Genomic DNA, 18,403 nt, shown 5'->3' with positions numbered 1-18,403 from the left:
TACATTATCTAAAGAGCAAACTCTAGAGAGTGTCACAAAACTACATCCTGTAACGTCTTTCGGCTTTTTCTTGGACTGTAGATAATGTTTGACCTTGCGAAGTGTGAATGGTCTGAATTGCATAGCTTAAACAAAATGGCAGTTGCTGTATTGACAATCGTTGGCCTTCAGTTTCCCGTTCAAATAAGTGTGGTGGTATTGGGACAATATGAGGGTGTGTATGCAGGAGAGGTGGTCCTGTGTAGTGCTAAAAACCCGCCAGCGCCGCAATAGGCAAACACAGGAGAGGGCGCAAAGGAGGGAAGATGAGGACAAGTACAACACAAGATGCACCATTACACAGTCCAACGTCCTGCCAAAGGTTACATGTTAGCATCACAGCTGCTCCTGTTGCGCGAAATATGACAGCGTCAAAAACTTCAGCATCATCTGATGTTGAGGCCTTTGCATTTCTCCCTGAATAAACAGCAGATATGTGAGCAACTGGTGTTGCCAGGTTGCTAAGTTTTTCATAATTGTAGTTTGCTACACTTGCTTTGTTGAAAAACAACAGAGACACATCTTTGAAGTTGTCAATGATGATGAACTGTGGTGTTTGTTTGCAAAATTTTTGCCAGTCGCATTGCGTGCTCTGACCATTTCGCATACGCATAAGAAGTTCTCGGAAAACTTCAGGCTGTTTTCCGAGTATGCCTGCGTCACTTTCTGGAATAATCATCATTCTCATTCATTCACCAGGCTGGAAATATACCATCACATTTCTTTCATAATAGAAAACTAGTTAATGTTAAAAGAGCTGTAATTGTTCACAATGTCATCAAATGAAAATTTGACTTCTGTTTCTCTTCGCGGAACCCTAAACGAGACCTTGGCGGCTTAAAATATTGGCGCTTTGTGCGGAACACCCTAAGCGAGACCAAAAGCCAAAATTTTACACCCCTAAGCGAAACGACGAGCATCCCCGTCTGTTTCTAACCCCCCCCCCCCCCCCCCCCAGGAATGCTTGCCAGTAGAGCGAAGCCGGTTTTAGTCGTTGTATCTCTGATCTAGGAGTAAGAATGTTTGCCGATGACACTAACACTAATCTTACGTTATCTGCTAAGACGTTAACAGAACTTAAGCTAGCCAGCAAGCCAAACGAGCCAAACGTGCGAGGCATGCGAGCCAAACGTGCGAGCCATGCGAGCCATGCGAGCCATGCGAGCCAAACATGTGACGCTTGCGAGGCACGAACAACCCCCAACATAAATGCTAACCATTAAGCTAACCGGGGAGCTACTTAAGCTAACCTGAGTGCTATTTAGGCTAACTGGAATGCTTTTTAGGCTAACCTGAGTGCCTCGCACGTATGCCTCGCATTGCTCGCTGGCTCGCTGGCTCGCAGATTGTCCGGCAAGAACCAGCTCAGTATAAATGTTGCTAAAACAAAACTAATGATTATTGGATCAAGACAAAGACTATCTGCCCAATGTGACGATGTAGAAATCAGAATTGATGACCAAATTATCAAGAGAGTAGATGAGACCAAATCTTTGGGTCTTACCATAGATGCCCAACTCTCTTGGGGTAAACATGTTGAAGAGATTTGCAAGAAAGTCTCTTCAGCTATAAGCGCACTAAAACGTGCGCGGTACTTTATATCCAAAGAAACTGCAATCCAAATTTATCACGCTTTAATTATGCCTCATTTTGATTACTGCAGCCCCGTTGGGGAATAATTTTTGAGTGGTTACTTGAGTGATAAGCTCCAAAAGTTTATACAACCTTGCAGCCAGAGTTATAACTAAGTTACCCTTTGATGCGAGCTTAAAGCACCTTCTCTCCACCCTCGACTGGGAGAGGCTATCTCTTCGGCGAAAGAAACAAAAACCATTAATGATGTATAAAACCATAACAGACCGTGGTCCAGAATATCTACACTGAAGTCTTTTCTCTCAGCGTCACTCTGCTTACAACTTAAGAAACTCCGAGGGAAGCCTGTCCCTGTACAAGCCAAACACCAATTATTTCAAACGAAGCTTTTCTTACAGTGGGGCCATGTTATGGAATAACTTGCCCAAAGCTTAAAAAATGCTTCATCCGTTGAGCATTTCAAGCGAAATATCAAGAAGTTAGCTGATGTATCGGACTCCCACACGGCAATCTTGTAAAGAAGTTGTAATTAGTTTTAGTTTTTCAATCCGCACAACAAAAACATCGTACTGGAACTTCAACGTGCTAGATCACGTCTTAAAAAAAGTTGGTGAACGAAAACCAAAGGCGCAATTCTAAGAAGCAAAGTGAGATGGCACGAAGAAGGGGAACGCAACACAAAGTATTTCTACAGCTTAGAAAAACGTCATCATGATATTAAATCAGTCACAAAACTCAAAGTCGGGGAAAATCGTTACTTAGAAGATCAGTTCGAAATCTTAGAAGAAGAAAAAAAGTTTTATGAGTCGTTATACTGTTCCACCAACATCAATCCCGAAATTTTCAAAAACTCGCCTTTTTTTAACCCAGAAAATGTATCCGCACTAAGCGAAGAAGAAAAAAAATCTTGCGAAGGAGTAGTAAGCGAAGAAGAATGCATAAATGCGCTCAAGGACTTCGACAATAACAAAACCCCGGGCACTGATGGTTTTTCCGGCTGAATTTTATCGATTCTTTTGGCCCGACATCTGTCATGAGCTACTAGCCAGCTACAACTTCGCTTCTCAGCATGGTATGCTTTCTATAAGCCAAAGACGAGGAATAATCTCGCTTATCCCAAAAAAATCCAAGGATAAAACTATTCTGGAAAATCTAAGGCCCATCTCTCTCTTGAACGTCGACTACAAGATTCTCACTAAAGTTATAGCCAAGAGAATTGAAAAAGTCCTGCCAACTTTAATAAACCCCGATCAAACAGGTTATGTTAAAGGCCGCTACATCGGTGAAAATGTAAGGCTAATTTCCGACTTGATACATTTTGCAGATAAACTAAAGCAAAAAGGTATTGCCGTTTTCTTGGATTTCAAAAAAGCGTTTGATTCCATTGATTGGAGCTTCCTCCTGGGAACACTTCAGCTCTTCAACTTCGGCCATGACATTCAAAATTGGATAAAAATTTTCTATAATAATGTCACCAGCTGTGTTCTGAATAACGGTCATGCTTCAACCTTTTTCTCCCTACAGCGGGGAGTCAAACAAGGTTGTCCATTGTCTGGCATCCTCTTCGTTCTCGGTATAGAACTCCTATCTAGATATATAAAAAATGATCCCACTGTTAAAGGTATCCAAGTCAACAAACATGAGCTTAAAATAAGTCAATATGCCGACGACACAACAGTATTTGTTCGTGACTTTGACTCCGTTACCAGTCTATTAAGAGTGTTACACGCTTTCAAAGAACATTCTAGCCTAGAAATAAACACCACTAAAACCGAAGCAATGTGGTTAGGTGAATGGAAAGACAGAACAGATGAACCGTTTGGTTTTAAGTGGCCAAAAGAACCTATCAACGCTCTCGGTGTTTTCTTTTCTCACAACCAAGAAAGTGCTAACAGGCTAAACTTCGGTGAAAAAATACTTAACCTTGAGAAAACGCTGAATACTTGGCAACAGAGAAATCTAACTCTTTATGGAAGGATTAACATTGTTAAAACAATTGGGTTATCCAAATTAATTTACTCAGCCTCTGTGCTCCCTGTTCCAGATCACTACGTTCAAGAAATAAATAAGCTAATTTTCAACTTTATTTGGGCAGGAAAACCCCCTAAGATCAAAAGAAACACCATAATTGGAGAAAAGGAAAAAGGAGGATTGAAAATGTGCGATTTTAAGATCATGGAAAAAGCGCTCAAAATTACTTGGGTGAACAGAATTCAAGACGAGTCTCAAGCCTCCTGGAAAATAATTCCTAACCAGCTCTTGCACAAATATGGTGGTCTCGCCTTTCTAACAAAATGCAACTTTACAACAGATATACTAGACCTTGATGATAAGCTTCCCACATTTTATAAAAAAGTGCTAGATTTTTGGTGCGAGTTCAAAATCTCAACGGGCATCGATTCCAAAGCTAATCCTAAAAACGAAATACTGTGGAATAATAGGAAAATTCTAGTAGGAAAAAAAACTGTTTTTTATAAAAAGTGGTATGACGCCGGCATCATCAAGATAAGCGATTTATTACACCAAAATCAGGATTTTTTGAAGTTGCATGAACTTGCAATAACATTCAATTTAAAAGTTCCTTTCACCACGTACTATGGCCTGGTTAATGCAATCCCAAAAAATTGGAAATCTATCCCGAAAAACCCTACCTTGAACGTCACACACGATACCACTGTCAATACCCTAAAAACCAGTTCTATTTACTCCTCTCTTTTAAACTTCATCTTCGTTCCTCCCACTGCTGAAACCAAAATTCCACGACACGGATTTACAGAAAATTCCATCCAGAAAGTTTATCTTATGCCATTTGCAGTCACAAATGAAGTAAAAATAATAATGTTCCAGTATAAAGTTATTCATAACATTCTTCCAACCCGTGCTACACTTTATCGAGACGGCATTTCAGAAAGCCCCATATGTAACTTATGCAACGCAGAGGAACAAACGTTGCACCACCTGCTAATAAATTGTACACTAACAATCGATTTCTGGATGCTGTTTCAAGACTGGTGGTACCAAAAAACAAATGAAACAATAGCATTATCCACAAGCCATATACTCTACGGCTGGCATGATAGCGCAAAGCATTGGCAAGTCCTAAATTATTGTTTATTAATAGCCAAATATTGCATTTTTTGCACAAGCCTTCGCGGAGATGTTTTGGATTTTCAAACCTTTCTTTTGTCCATTTCCGGAAAACTTGAAATCCTTAAAGAAATTGCAGTTGCTAAAAAAGCACTCCCGAATTTTCATCGCACATGGAATCTTTTACTTTAATTTTATATGCTGCTGATGTTAATGATTATCTGTAATAAAATTAGCAATGTTATTAATATACCCTAATTTAAGTAGTGTTTGTATTGTAATGTATGCATCCTTACTAGTGCATGTAAAATTGTATTAGTAGTGTAGATTGTTTGCGCAAGTATCAATGTAAGTGTAGTTTACGTATTACTACTGTGTGTTGTGTAAAGGTTGTACCCTGTAAATAAAATTTGCTTTAAATTAAAAAAAAATAAAAAAATAAAAAATTAGTTTTAGTTTTTACAGAGTAACAAAGTAACGCAGTAACAGAATTACAAGGTAACAAGGTAACAAAGTAACAGGGTAACAGAGTAACAAAGTAACAGGGTAACAGAGTAACAAGGTAACAGAGTAACAAGGTAACATGGTTACAAGGTAACAGAGTAACAAGGTAACAAGGTAACAGGGTAACAGAGTAACAAGGTAACAGAGTAACAAGGTAACAGGGTAAAAAGGTAACAAGGTAACAAGGTAACAGAGTAACAAGGTAACAAGGTAAAAAGCTAACAGGGTAACAGAGTAACAAGGTAACAAGGTAACAAGGTAACAAGGTAACAAGGTAACAAAGTAACAAGGTAACAAGGTAACAAAGTAACAAGGTAACAAGGTAACAGAGTAACAAGGTAACAGAGTAACAAGGTAACAAGGTAACAGAGTAACAAGGTAACAAGGTAACAAGGTAACAGGGTAAGAAGGTAACAGAGTAACAAGGTAACAGGGTAACAGGGTAACAGAGTTACATTGGGGACATAATGATTTCAAAAAGAATTTGGGTACATACTTATTAAAATGAAAAGTGGGTACATACTTATCAAAATAAAAAGTGAGGACATAATAATTACCATATATGATGTACCTACCGCGTCCGTTGCCCGTTCCGCTGGATAAGGGCAACGCGGGCTCTGGGAACGAGATTGCGGGTGGTTACACCAGCAGCAATATGCTGTCAATCAAAGTAAAATTTAACTTCCGGTGGAAATCGCTTACGTCCCAATTTCTCGGCAAATATTCACTCTTTTTCGAAAATTCTTTTTTTGTTTTTAAGAACTTACTGTCCAATGAAAGCATTCGGGAGTCAGCCAAACGTGGTCATTGCACGCGTGCTGAACAAGAATGCTGTAGCATGACAGACTCGAAACAATAGAAAACTCCCAAAGCACAATCTCAGCCAAAACGCTAAAAATCTTCAATGTTTACTCAAGTTTGGGCTTATAGAAGATAATGTCACAGTTTTTCAATGACCATGAAATTCAGAATCCGGGTAGTTAGTTAATCAATTGTAGCCCTGAAAAAATTTGAAGGAAAAAAAACTACGACTTTTTAAGAAAATGCTTTTTTTGTGAGGAGGACTCTGAAACGTTGACAAGCGTCAACAAATAGCTAAAACTATAATTTCTATATGTTTGCATTGCTCAAAATCGGGCGAATTTACAAGACCCTAAAGCTTTCTGCTGACGTGCAAGGGTCCACCTGTTATAAAGATCCCCAAACTAAAGGAATAAATCTCATAGTTTATTAAATATAATCGTTTAAAGTTTGCTTATCATTTTTACATAAATTATGACCTAAATTTGGAAAGCGCTAAATTTCTCGAATTGGGTCTTTGTGATTTTGTTGAAACTTTGTTCAGCGCAAGGCACTAATGCGCACTCTGTGTAGCCGAGAGATTCTCACGAAAAAAAGCCGGCAACAGCAGAATTTCGACTCAGACCTCAAAGGGGCGTGGCACTATAACCGCGTGACATTTACTCCGATCGCCTAACTTTTTTTGCTATATTGTAGATTGATCTATATGTTATACATTCTATGTGTTAGACCTACGATAAAAGTAAAGGTGGGGATACTAGAGAGCTTCAAAGTAGGGTGGTACCACCAAAAAATAACTGGGTCGAGTCATCTTAAGCTCTGTTATTCTTTGATTTGCTCTTGCTCCCAGATCTCAAATTTCTGTTGCGCAACACGTTTCACTTCGAAGTCGTCTAATGCTTTATCGATCCGTTCTTGAGCTGCGATCAAGATATCCATTTTTGCTTCTAAAAACATTCTTTCGCTTTGCAGCTTAGCTGGATTGGTTGAATCGGCGAGACAATTTCAGAGACAGAGCGCGGACGACCTTTGATCTTGATACAATTGTGTTTGATACTTTCAAGGTCTGTTTTCGTTTCATTAATGGTTGGCTGGCTTCAGCACTTTCAAGATCGATTAGGTCATCGTCTGAATTCATTTTTTCTAACCACTGTTTTTTTTCCCGACGTAAGTTACGTACACAGCTGTGTTGCGTGAGAAAGAGTTTTTACTGTAGCGGGCGGAGATCGAGATAACTTGAACTCCAATGTTGATAAGAACGAGAAAGCATTTACTAGAACTCCAACAGACCAGTCCTTCTTTCTTGACATATAAATTTAATGGCTTGATGGAATTGCGTAAAAACTCTTTCTCCTCTCCTGTACCTTAAATAAACGCTTTGATTCTTTCACTCTTTCGAAAACGACGGGAAAACTGAACTGCAACACGATCCTATATCTTCTGAACTCAAAAAACGGAAATTACTCAACAGACAAGCTAATCATTAACAAGCTCTGTTCGCTCATAGAATACAACCGGTTAGCATTGTTAGGCTTTCTCTTTAGCTGTGATGTCCTCAATAATAACGGCTGTGTTTAAAGCCACCATCGGCTTGCTCGTGAATAAAGGAAGGGATAAAGCAGCAGAAAAATTGAAGGATGGCGACGTAACAGATCAGAAATTCCGTGGCTTGATCGTGCGTGAAATCGACGATATCAAGTCGCAGTTGAAGGGCTTAGCAAGAAAAGATTTGTTAGCAAGTATCAGTTTCTTTAAAGAAGGAATCGAATTGCTGTATGAAGTGTTTGATAAGGCAAGGCGCAGAAGGGAGCACAGCACGATAAAGGAAGAAGCAGCAGCTGGAACAGCTAGTGCTGAAGCAGTTTCTCTAGCAAAAGGAATGAGAAGACTGGAGCTTACTGACCTGGATGAGTCAGCTACGAGGGCGCTTGCCAATGCAAAAGACAGATTCAAAGATGCCCGCAGAAAAGCGACAGAAGCATTCGCTAATGAAGCTTTGGAATTGTCTGATCGCGTACTGGCCATGCAATATCGAGTAATGTCGACAATATTGGAGACAGTAGACAATCCCAAGGACGCATTTGCAGCGTGTAGAGTGTGCATTGAAGAGCTACACAGTCTGTCAGCTGTTAAGGAATGTTTTACTGTCGAGCTTAAAAGAGGCTTCTGGGCTTGGTTTAGTAAAGATGAACGGGGGGCGATCATTTCCGCCACTTGTCATGTAAATCGCACCATCTACGATGTCATGCTGATGGTCAGTTTTGGCAACAAACAGCTGTCTGCAAACAACTGGCCTTGTGTTGATATCGGGGAAGAGAAAGTGGATCCGCTCTCTGATGAAAGAGTTTCTAAAGTGTTGCAGAAACAAGGTATGGAGCACTGCTGTGTCACACCATGGTCATTTGGTCAGGAGGGTGAAGAGGAGGACAAGCTGAAGTATCCTATGGGTATCGCTACAAACGCAGATGGACAGTTTATTATAACAGACGATTCGGATAAAAGTGTGAAAGTGTTTGACAGCAGCGGAAAGTTTGTTCTCCAATTTCACCCTGAATATATAAATTACACTGAGAAGGACTTACATCTTTACGATGTCGCCACTGATGTGAACAATAGCAACATCTTTATACTGGTCGGGCTGGGGAGTTATGGGTTTGAGCAGGAAGTTCAGGTATTCAGTCATACCGCTGACCTACTACACAAGTTTCCTGTGAGGGGAGGGGTCTGGGGCAGACTGGCAGTCACCAATAACAAAGTGCTGGTACTGACATATGGGACTGTGCATGTGTACGAGCATGAGGGGAGATATGTACACAGCTTTGGAGAGGGGATACTGAAGATTGCACACGATGTCATTGCTGGTCCTGATGGCCAGATCATGACACTGGATGGTTCCTGTGTGTTCATATTCACCGAAGATGGTAAACAGCAGCGTTATTTCAACATTAACACCAAAGAAGATGCTTACTGGTGCATTGCATGTCATCCATCTGGTGAATTTGTTGTCGTCGCTGGATGGGAACGAGGAACAGACCACCGGTGTGTGGCAATATACACTAAAGATGGTGAGTTCGTGAGGAGAATAGTAGTAGCTGAAGAGGAGAATAATTATTTTTCTATAACCGGGATTAGTGTGAACATGGAGGGTCACATTGCTGTGGCTGTTACAGATTACCATAATGGCAAGGTAATTGTTCTCTAGAGTTAGTGATTCTGAAACACAAAATCAACATTTTTTTAGTGAAAACTAAAACGAAGGAAGTTTCATGAAAACAATTAACTGATTTTTCTTCGCGACAATTTAGGATTATCAAGTGACTATGAAGACAGCCATTACTGCTTAGCTTTCGACTGTAACAGTAACTACGTTTACTGATGTTTTAACTTTTGTTTTTTTTTTCTTAGAGCTTGTAATGTATAAGCTTAATTCAATATCATTTGTGATGACGAAAACATAAAAGTTTCAAAATAGCATAAAGAGTGTCGGTATGTTGAGGGTGTATTCTTTTAGAACAATTCTGGTGGGTGTCTCGAAAACGAAGACCTCTAAAACGAAGACCCTAAGACCCTAAAACTCTAAGACCCCGAAAACTCGAAAACGAAGACCCCCAAAATTTCCAAGTGTAAGTACAAAAAAAAATAAAATAACATAAAAATACATTAATTTATACCTCAAGTGAAATTTAATTCCTTCCTGTGGTCCTACCATGGTTATACGCCATCTTGAGCTGAGCAACCGCGTTTCTTGGAATACTGACCGGAAGTGTGTTTCCCGCTCCACTGGACCGGAAGCGCGTTTCCGAACGTCTCATTTGCGCTGCTGGGTTTTTATTTAATAACCAAGTAGCAAAAGAAACGAGTGTTAAATTCCTCTTTCTCGGAACTACAACCACGCGATCGTGAGAGCAAAAGAAATGAAGCCAAGGCTTTCTGCTATGAAAGTAGCTGTAATGATTTTGAAGTTCTTCAATCCCGAGTGTCGATTCTTATTTTTAACAAAATTCATCAGCCTCCCTGTAAAATAGGCCTTATCACGGTTTTCGACGCCATTTTGACGAGTAGGCAACAGGCTTGAAATAACAGTGTTTGTATGGAAATCTGATGTCAAATAATTTTCATAAAACATCGCTTCTGAAATATTCATGAATTGGAAACTTTTGGTACTAGGAAAAGGATTTTAGGAAAAAAATTGGAGGGATGTAAGCTGAGCCAGAAAGCGTCCAGTCGTGTTTTGAACTTTCCATACATTTCCCTGTATCTTTTCCCGCGAACTATGGCTTAGTAGCAGTTCACGGCTGGTTTGCTATAGAGATGAATGTATGGATGTACTCGGGATTGAAGAACCTCAAAATTATTACGGCAACTTTCATAATAGAAAGCCTAGGCTTCATTTCTTTTGCTCTCACGATCGCGTGGTTGTAATCCCCAATTCTGGTTATTCTTATTGTGGTTCAGGAATAAAGGAATACACAGAATTTTATTTCTTCAAAGAATGCAATTCTGCCTATTCCTATCTGCTCCTTGTATTCCTATTACAGAATAGTCCCAAAAGAATGCTCCCCGAGTCATCTTCACACTCAGCGTAAGCCACTATTAATCTTATTAGAATGGTTCATGATGGCAATTAAGGTTTATAGTTAGAACCCTTTTATTTTATAAAGTTTGCCTGGCCTTAGTTGTTGTAGATGTTCAAAGATTTTTTTTAAAAACGATTAGTTATTTTGCTGCTATGCAGTAATGTTGCTGTTATTTTAAACTCATCGAGGAGCCTTGAAAATAACGAATCAAGGAGCACAACTTTTCATTAGCTGCCCATGTTTTGTACCTGTTATATGGCAAAGGATGCTGGAATTTCTCATTTTTTAAAGCGCTTTTTCTTTAAGGCTGGTTTCCATATGATCGCGGATCGCAGATCGCAGATCGCAATAAGGTCTGCGATCGTCTGCGATCATATGGAAACTACTTCTGCGATCGTCTGCGATCCTGCGATCGTGATCGCAGACGATCGCAGAAGTAGTTTCCATATGATCGCAGACGATCGCAGAACTTATTGCGATCTGCGATCTGCGATCATATGGAAACCAGCCTTTAAGCTATCTTCAGGGGCGTAACTACCTGTACGCACATACGCACGTGCGTACCTGAAAAATTCGAAAATAAGATAAAATGAATAAAAAGCAAGTAAATAAAACATAATAATTTGATAAAAAACACAATTTTAATCAATTCAAGTCACTTAACTCAGCTTGTGTCTTTGAAATAATATTTATAAAGCAACGGATTGTGTTTTTTCACACCCGAATGTCGGTTTCCACAGAGAAGCGACGTGATTAAAATTAAACTTTCAGGAAATCTTCAAGACCTGACGGAAAATGGTATGGAAGACATCTATAACCACTATGGTGAAGACATGCTGATGCATATGTCCTTTATGTTTGATGAATTCAAACGAGAAGTTACTAGGTGGCGTCATAAGGGGCTGTTGGTTGAAGATGGCATTCCCGAGACCTTGGTGAAAACGCTGGACTTTTCTATCCCAAAATTGTACCCTGGAATTGCCGTAGCAGTCAAGACGCTTCTCACATACCCTGTGTCTACGTGTGCTGCAGGGTTGATTTTGAGCAGCATAAAGAGGCTTAAGACTCAGACTATGTCTGATGGGAGGTTACTTTATCCTCGCTATCTGTAATCCATATTCATGATCACAAACACAATGAAATAGACCTAAATGAGGTTATTTCTGTCTTTGCTGGAAGTTAAACGGTTAACCGTTATATCCCTTATGCCTTCATGAAAGCTAAAGTATCTACAGTTATATTAATTTACAGTGCCTCAGGTTTTTTGCTTTTGCCTGTTGGCGATGTAGATCTAGACATGTACACTTTGATTGTTTATTTGTATATTTATACTGAGTTTTTGACAAACTATTTTCATGGAACCTGATAAATAATATTTTCCTTTGCTATTAAGTAATTTGAAGTATTGTTGAAATTATAGTCGATCTTCATCTGCTTACAAGCATGAGTAAGTGAAATAGTTTCCCAACACTAGATTAACAGATCCACATGCAACTATTATCCTGGCCAATAAGACATTAGCGGCACTTAACTGTTTTGGCAATTTTTTTCCCATTTTACTTTGCTTCAACAACATCGACATCTTCCCCATAAGTCGCTCATTAACGTAATGTCTCCCTCGCCCTCTGTTCAATGTTGAGGATTTACACTTGTTGATTTGTCTTTGTTCGTGGCCATTGTGAATGGAGGGAGAATGCATAGGAGAAAAATCATGTCTGCATATCTGCCCAAGTAAGGCCTCCGTTCCAAACAATTTTTCCAGGATAATTTGTATAATGAAAATATACCTGCATTGTGGGACAATTGAATCAGATCCTTGGGTGTTAATAATTTGATTTCAAAATACATGTCCATGCATTTGATATAAAATTTATATTTTATTCATAACTGGATCATTGTACAATGCAAGTCAAGCGATTTGATTGGCTCAGGGGCCGTGGTTATTATGAGCCATTATGCCATGACCAAGAAATAGACACCATTAAATTGTCTTATAATAAGAATTATTCTTGCAACGCGGAATCAGCAAAATCCAGCAGTATTTCTTGATTGTTTTTAATAAAACAATATTATTCCACTCACGCTTGTTGGATATGAGACGATTATAGCCAACTCGGCTAACTATCATCTCATATCCAACGCGCGTTCGTGGGATAATTGTCAAATATAATTTGTGGACTCTTATTTTTATTCTCCACCATGTTCTGGCATTAAGGCGGTAAAGATTGAGCGGACTGAGCGTATTTTTCGTTCCCAGACGCCACCCATATGCGACGCAGGCGGTGGGTTTTGCTTCCATTGCACCCAATCAGCTTTGAATTCCGTGCATAAACTTCTCTGGATTGCGTTGTTGTCCATCTCTGATAACGCTCTTTGCAATTCTTTCTCTGCTCCGGTAATATTTGTTCCTTGATCGGATCTGATTTCACGCACAGGCCCTCTTCTTGCTATAAAATGTCGCAAGGAATTTAGAAAGCAATCTGTTTCCAGAGAGTTCGCCGTCTCTAAATGCACAGCTCGGCTAGATAAACAGGTAAATAACGCACCATAACGCTTCAATTCCTTTCGTCCCTCTTTGATGTAGAATGGGCCAAAGTAGTCGACGCCACAGTAAGTGAATGGAGGTGCTGGGGCAATCCTTTCTTTGGGAAGATCGGCCATCCTTTGCTCACCAACTACACCACGAAGCCGCCGACCAGTCACGCATTTAGAAATGAAGTGCCTCACAACAGAATTGGCGTTTATGATCCAATATCGACTTCTAAGAGTGCCTAAAGTGATGCCGCGACCAGAATGCGCAACCTTCTCATGTGCATCTCTAATGATCAAATCTACCAAGCATTTGCTAAGTTCTGCCTTCTCCTTAAAGTTTTAAACCGCGCAAAAATATTCCTGTATTAGTATGCACCACCCATAGGAAACCCGAGTATCTCGCGATGCGCAGAACGTATGGACAGTAACAATAGTAGGTGTGATGGCGTGGGGGGGGGGGGGGGCATTAAAGTGGGCAGTCCTTAAAAGAGCTAACTCCGTTTAACGCTTTGGAAATTAACGTAATACAGTAAGTCTTTGTAAAAACGCTACAAGCAAAAGCGGCGGCTTTCCCTTTACTCTTATAGCGACGGGCGGCGTGAGAAAAGATCAAGACATAGGACATGATTCTTAGCGTTATTTTTCAATTGCTTTTTAGTTTTTTTTCCGCTTGCCGAGACCTATAAGTTTTACGCACCCGCACACAAGTGATCTGATAACGTTCAGTCGCAAAAAAAAAAAAAGGAAGCTCATGAAGCGCGATTCACGGACTCGCGAATTGAAACATTAACAAGCGCGTCTCCAAATATTCGCTTCGCTGGAAGATTTTAAGACCTGAACCTACTTTAAAGTGTAGCTTAAAGCTTTTGTCTTTTTGTACTCGAACAAACGCAAGTTCTTCCACTAAATATAGGATATTCGAAGTGCGAGAACGTGAGGGATTCAAGACTATAGAAAGACCGTTCGCGCAAATATCGCAACGGGTGGTTCAATCTCGTTCCCAGAGCCCGCTTTTCTTTTGGTCAGCACCAAGAACGCGGACAGCGTCCACACAGCGGCAAAATGAGTGCGCATGCGCCGGGGATTTGTGATTCAATCGTGAATCGATTACGAAATCGCCAAATTCACACCTGTTACCAAAATATTTTTTTGGTTGAATAAGATATGTGATGGAGCAAGTTCGAAGGAACCTTTCCTGAAAGCGGCAACCTTAGCTATTTTGATTTGGGCTTATCCACGCGAAATGAGAACAAGCAATGGAAATTTTAAAAAAGCCGCCATTTTGCCGAGTAAGATTGTTCACGCGTGACGAGCATGCGCACTCATTTGACCGCTGTGGAGACAGCGTCCGTTGCCCGTTCCGCTGGATAAGGGCAACGCGGGCTCTGGGAACGAGATTGCGGGTGGTTACACCAGCAGCAATATGCTGTCAATCAAAGTAAAATTTAACTTCCGGTGGAAATCGCTTACGTCCCAATTTCTCGGCAAATATTCACTCTTTTTCGAAAATTCTTTTTTTGTTTTTAAGAACTTACTGTCCAATGAAAGCATTCGGGAGTCAGCCAAACGTGGTCATTGCACGCGTGCTGAACAAGAATGCTGTAGCATGACAGACTCGAAACAATAGAAAACTCCCAAAGCACAATCTCAGCCAAAACGCTAAAAATCTTCAATGTTTACTCAAGTTTGGGCTTATAGAAGATAATGTCACAGTTTTTCAATGACCATGAAATTCAGAATCCGGGTAGTTAGTTAATCAATTGTAGCCCTGAAAAAATTTGAAGGAAAAAAAACTACGACTTTTTAAGAAAATGCTTTTTTTGTGAGGAGGACTCTGAAACGTTGACAAGCGTCAACAAATAGCTAAAACTATAATTTCTATATGTTTGCATTGCTCAAAATCGGGCGAATTTACAAGACCCTAAAGCTTTCTGCTGACGTGCAAGGGTCCACCTGTTATAAAGATCCCCAAACTAAAGGAATAAATCTCATAGTTTATTAAATATAATCGTTTAAAGTTTGCTTATCATTTTTACATAAATTATGACCTAAATTTGGAAAGCGCTAAATTTCTCGAATTGGGTCTTTGTGATTTTGTTGAAACTTTGTTCAGCGCAAGGCACTAATGCGCACTCTGTGTAGCCGAGAGATTCTCACGAAAAAAAGCCGGCAACAGTAGAATTTCGACTCAGACCTCAAAGGGGCGTGGCACTATAACCGCGTGACATTTACTCCGATCGCCAAACTTTTTTTGCTCTATTGTAGATTGATCTATATGTTATACATTCTATGTGTTAGACGTACGATAAAAGTAAAGGTGGGGATACCAGAGAGCTTCAAAGTAGGGTGGTACCACCAAAAAATAACTGGGTCGAATCACCTTAAGCTCTGTTATTCTTTGATTTGCTCTTGCTCCCAGATCTCAAATTTCTGTTGCGCAACACGTTTCACTTCGAAGTCGTCTAATACTTTATCGAGCCTTTATTGAGCTGCGATCAAGATGTCCATTTTTGCTTCTAAAAACATTCTTTCGCTTTGCAGCTTAGCTAGTTTGGTTGAATCGGCGAGACAATTTCAGAGACAAAGCGCGGACGACCTTTGATCTTGACACAATTGTGTTTGATACTTTCAAGGTCTGTTTTCGTTTCATTAATGGTTGGCTGGCTTCAGCACTTTCAAGATCGACTAGGTCATCGTCTGAATTCATTTTTTCTAACCACTGTTTTTTTTCCAGACGTAAGTTACGTACACAGCTGAGTTGCATGAGAAAGAGTTTTTACTGTAGCGGGCGGAGCTCGAGATAACTTGAACTCTAATGTTGATAAGAACGAGAAAGCATTTACTAGAACTCCAACAGACCAGTTCTTCTTTCTTGATATATAAATTTAATGGCTTGATGGAATTACGTAAAAACCCTTTCTCCTCTCCTGTACCTTAAATAAACGCTTTGATTCTTTCACTCTTTCTAAAAAATGTGTCTGTCTATTTCGAAAACGACGGGAAAACTGAACTGCAACACGATCCTATATCTTCTGAACTCACAAAACGGAAATTACACAACAAACAAGCTAATTATTAACAAGCTCTGTTCGCTCATAGAATACAACTGTTAGCATTGTAAGGCTTTCTCTTTAGCTGTGATGTCCTCAATAATAACGGCTGTGTTTAAAGCCACCATCGGCTTGCTCGTGAATAAAGGAAGGGATAAAGCAGCAGAAAAGTTGAAGGATGGCGACGTAACAGATCAGAAATTCCGCGGCTTAATCGTGCGTGAAATCGACGATATCAAGTCGCAGTTGAAGGGCTTGGCAAGAAAAGATTTGTTAGCAAGCATCAGCTTCTTTAAAGAAGGAATCGAGTTGTTGTATGAAGTGTTTGGTAAGGCAAGGCGCAAAAGGGAGCACGGAACGATAAAGGAAGAGGCAGCAGCTGGAACAGCTAGTGCTGAAGCAGTTTCTCTGGCAAAAGGAATGAGAAGACTGGAGCTTACTGACCTGGATGAGTCAGCTACGAGGGCGCTTGCCAATGCAAAAGACAGATTCAAAGATGCCCGCAGAAAAGCGACAGAAGCATTCGCTAATGAAGCTTTGGAATTGTCTGATCGCGTACTGGCCATGCAATATCGAGTAATGTCGACAATATTGGAGACAGTAGACAATCCCGAGGTCGCATTAGCAGCGTGTAGAGTGTGCATTGAAGAGCTACACAGTCTGTCTGCTGTTAAGGAATGTTTTACTGTCGAGCTTAAAGGAGGCTTCCGGGCTCGGTTTGGAAAAGAAGAAGGAAGGGCGATTATTTCCGCCACTTGTCATGTGAATCGCACCATCTACGATGTTATTCTGATGGTCAGTTTTGGCAACAACCAGCTGTCCGCAAACAACTGGCGTTGTGTTGATACTGGGGAAGAGAAAGTGGATCCGCTCGGTGATGGAAGAGTGTTTAAAGTGTTGCAAAAACAAGGTATGGAGCACTCCTGTGTCACACCATGGTCATTTGGCGAAGAGGAGCACAAACTGAAGTATCCTCGGGGTATCGCTACAAACGCAGATGGACAGTTTATTATAGCAGACAATTCGGATGAAAATGTGAAAGTGTTTGACACCAGCGGAAAGTTTGTTCTCCAATTTCACCCTGAAAGTAATTACACTAAGACGGGCTTACATGTTTTCGAGTTCGCCACTGATATGAACAATAGCAACATCTTTGTATTGGTCTTGTCTGGGAGGTATGGGGCTAAGTCGCTAAGTGGGAAGTTCAGTTATTCAGTCATACCGCTGACCTACTACACAAGTTTCCTGTGAGGGGAGAGAGCTGGGGCAGACTGGCAGTCACCAATAACAAAGTGCTGGTACTGACAGGAAGGACGACTGTGCATGTGTACGACCATGAGGGGAGATATGTACGCAGTTTCGGAGAGGGGATACTGAAGCTTGCATGTGATATTGTCATTGCTGGTCCTGATGGCCAGATCATGACACTGGATGGTTCCTGTGTGTTCATATTCACCGAAGATGGTAAACAGCAGCGCAAATTCAACATTAACACCAAAGAAGATGAGTACAGGCGTATTGCATGTCATCCATCTGGTGAATTTGTTGTCGTCGCTTGATGGGAACGAGGAACAAAGCACCTGTGTGTGGCAATATACACTACAGATGGTGAGTTCGTGAGGAGAATAGTAGTAACTGAAGAGAATAATTTTTATATAACCGGTATTACAGTGAGCATAGAGGGTCACATTGCTGTGACTGTTAAAGGTGACCGTAATGGCAAGGTAATTGTTCTTTAGAGTTAGTGATTCTGAAACACAAATCAACATTTTTTTTACTGAAAACTAAAACGAAGGAAGTTTCATGAAAAAAATTAACTCATTTTAATTTTCTTCGCGAGAATTCAGGATTATCAGGTGACTATGAAGACAGCCATTACTGCTTAGCTTTCGACTGTAACAGTAACTACGTTTACTGATGTTTTAACTTTTGTTTTTTTTTTTCTTAAAGCTTGTAATGTATAATTCAATATCATTTAAAGAGTGTAGGTTTTAATATTGAGGGTGTATTCTTTTAGAACAATTCTGGTTATGCACTTGTCATCGGCTTCCCCGAGGGGGGGGACCCCGGGCTGATGTGGGGAATTACGGGGACTTTATGGGGACTTTGCAACAAAAATTCGTCCCTTGTGGTGGGGGAAATGTGGGGACTTAGATTATTGAATGCCCTACTCTCGGGGAAAATATGGGGACTTCGCTTATGTTCAACTGAGAGGAGATT

The 18,403-nt window shown here is 40.3% G+C and overlaps 1 protein-coding gene, 2 long non-coding RNA genes and 1 pseudogene across 4 annotated transcripts in view; 3 read left to right on the top strand and 1 right to left on the bottom strand.

Moving 5' to 3' along the window:
• LOC146483053 (uncharacterized) overlaps nt 1-18,403 on the bottom strand; it is a 258,284-nt gene that overhangs the window by 92,535 nt on the left and 147,346 nt on the right. The window lies entirely within an intron of this gene.
• LOC146483060 (uncharacterized) overlaps nt 1-18,403 on the top strand; it is a 286,304-nt gene that overhangs the window by 168,485 nt on the left and 99,416 nt on the right. The gene's annotated exons all lie outside the window — the stretch shown is intronic.
• On the top strand, nt 7,574-11,713 carry LOC146483067 (uncharacterized). Its single transcript, XM_085106177.1, has 2 exons — nt 7,574-9,211; nt 11,342-11,713. Exons 1-2 carry the CDS (start codon nt 7,574-7,576, stop codon nt 11,711-11,713), a joined length of 2,010 nt encoding a protein of 669 aa, XP_084962303.1.
• On the top strand, nt 16,274-18,077 carry LOC146483066 (uncharacterized; annotated as a pseudogene).

This window comes from Pavona decussata, unplaced genomic scaffold (genome assembly GCF_977016875.1).
Source record: "Pavona decussata unplaced genomic scaffold, jaPavDecu1.1 SCAFFOLD_40, whole genome shotgun sequence".
Lineage (NCBI taxonomy): Eukaryota > Metazoa > Cnidaria > Anthozoa > Scleractinia > Agariciidae > Pavona > Pavona decussata.
Note: the sequence above shows the minus strand (reverse complement) of the source record. Positions and strands in the feature narration are given on the sequence as shown.

Excerpts from the sequence above, each read along its gene's own strand:
- LOC146483067 (XM_085106177.1), top strand. The coding sequence starts at position 7,574 with ATGTCCTCAATAATAACGGCTGTGTTTAAAGCCACCATCGGCTTGCTC. Across the intron at positions 9,212-11,341 it reads CAGATTACCATAATGGCAAG|AGAAGCGACGTGATTAAAAT; the intron begins GTAATTGTTCTC and ends CGGTTTCCACAG.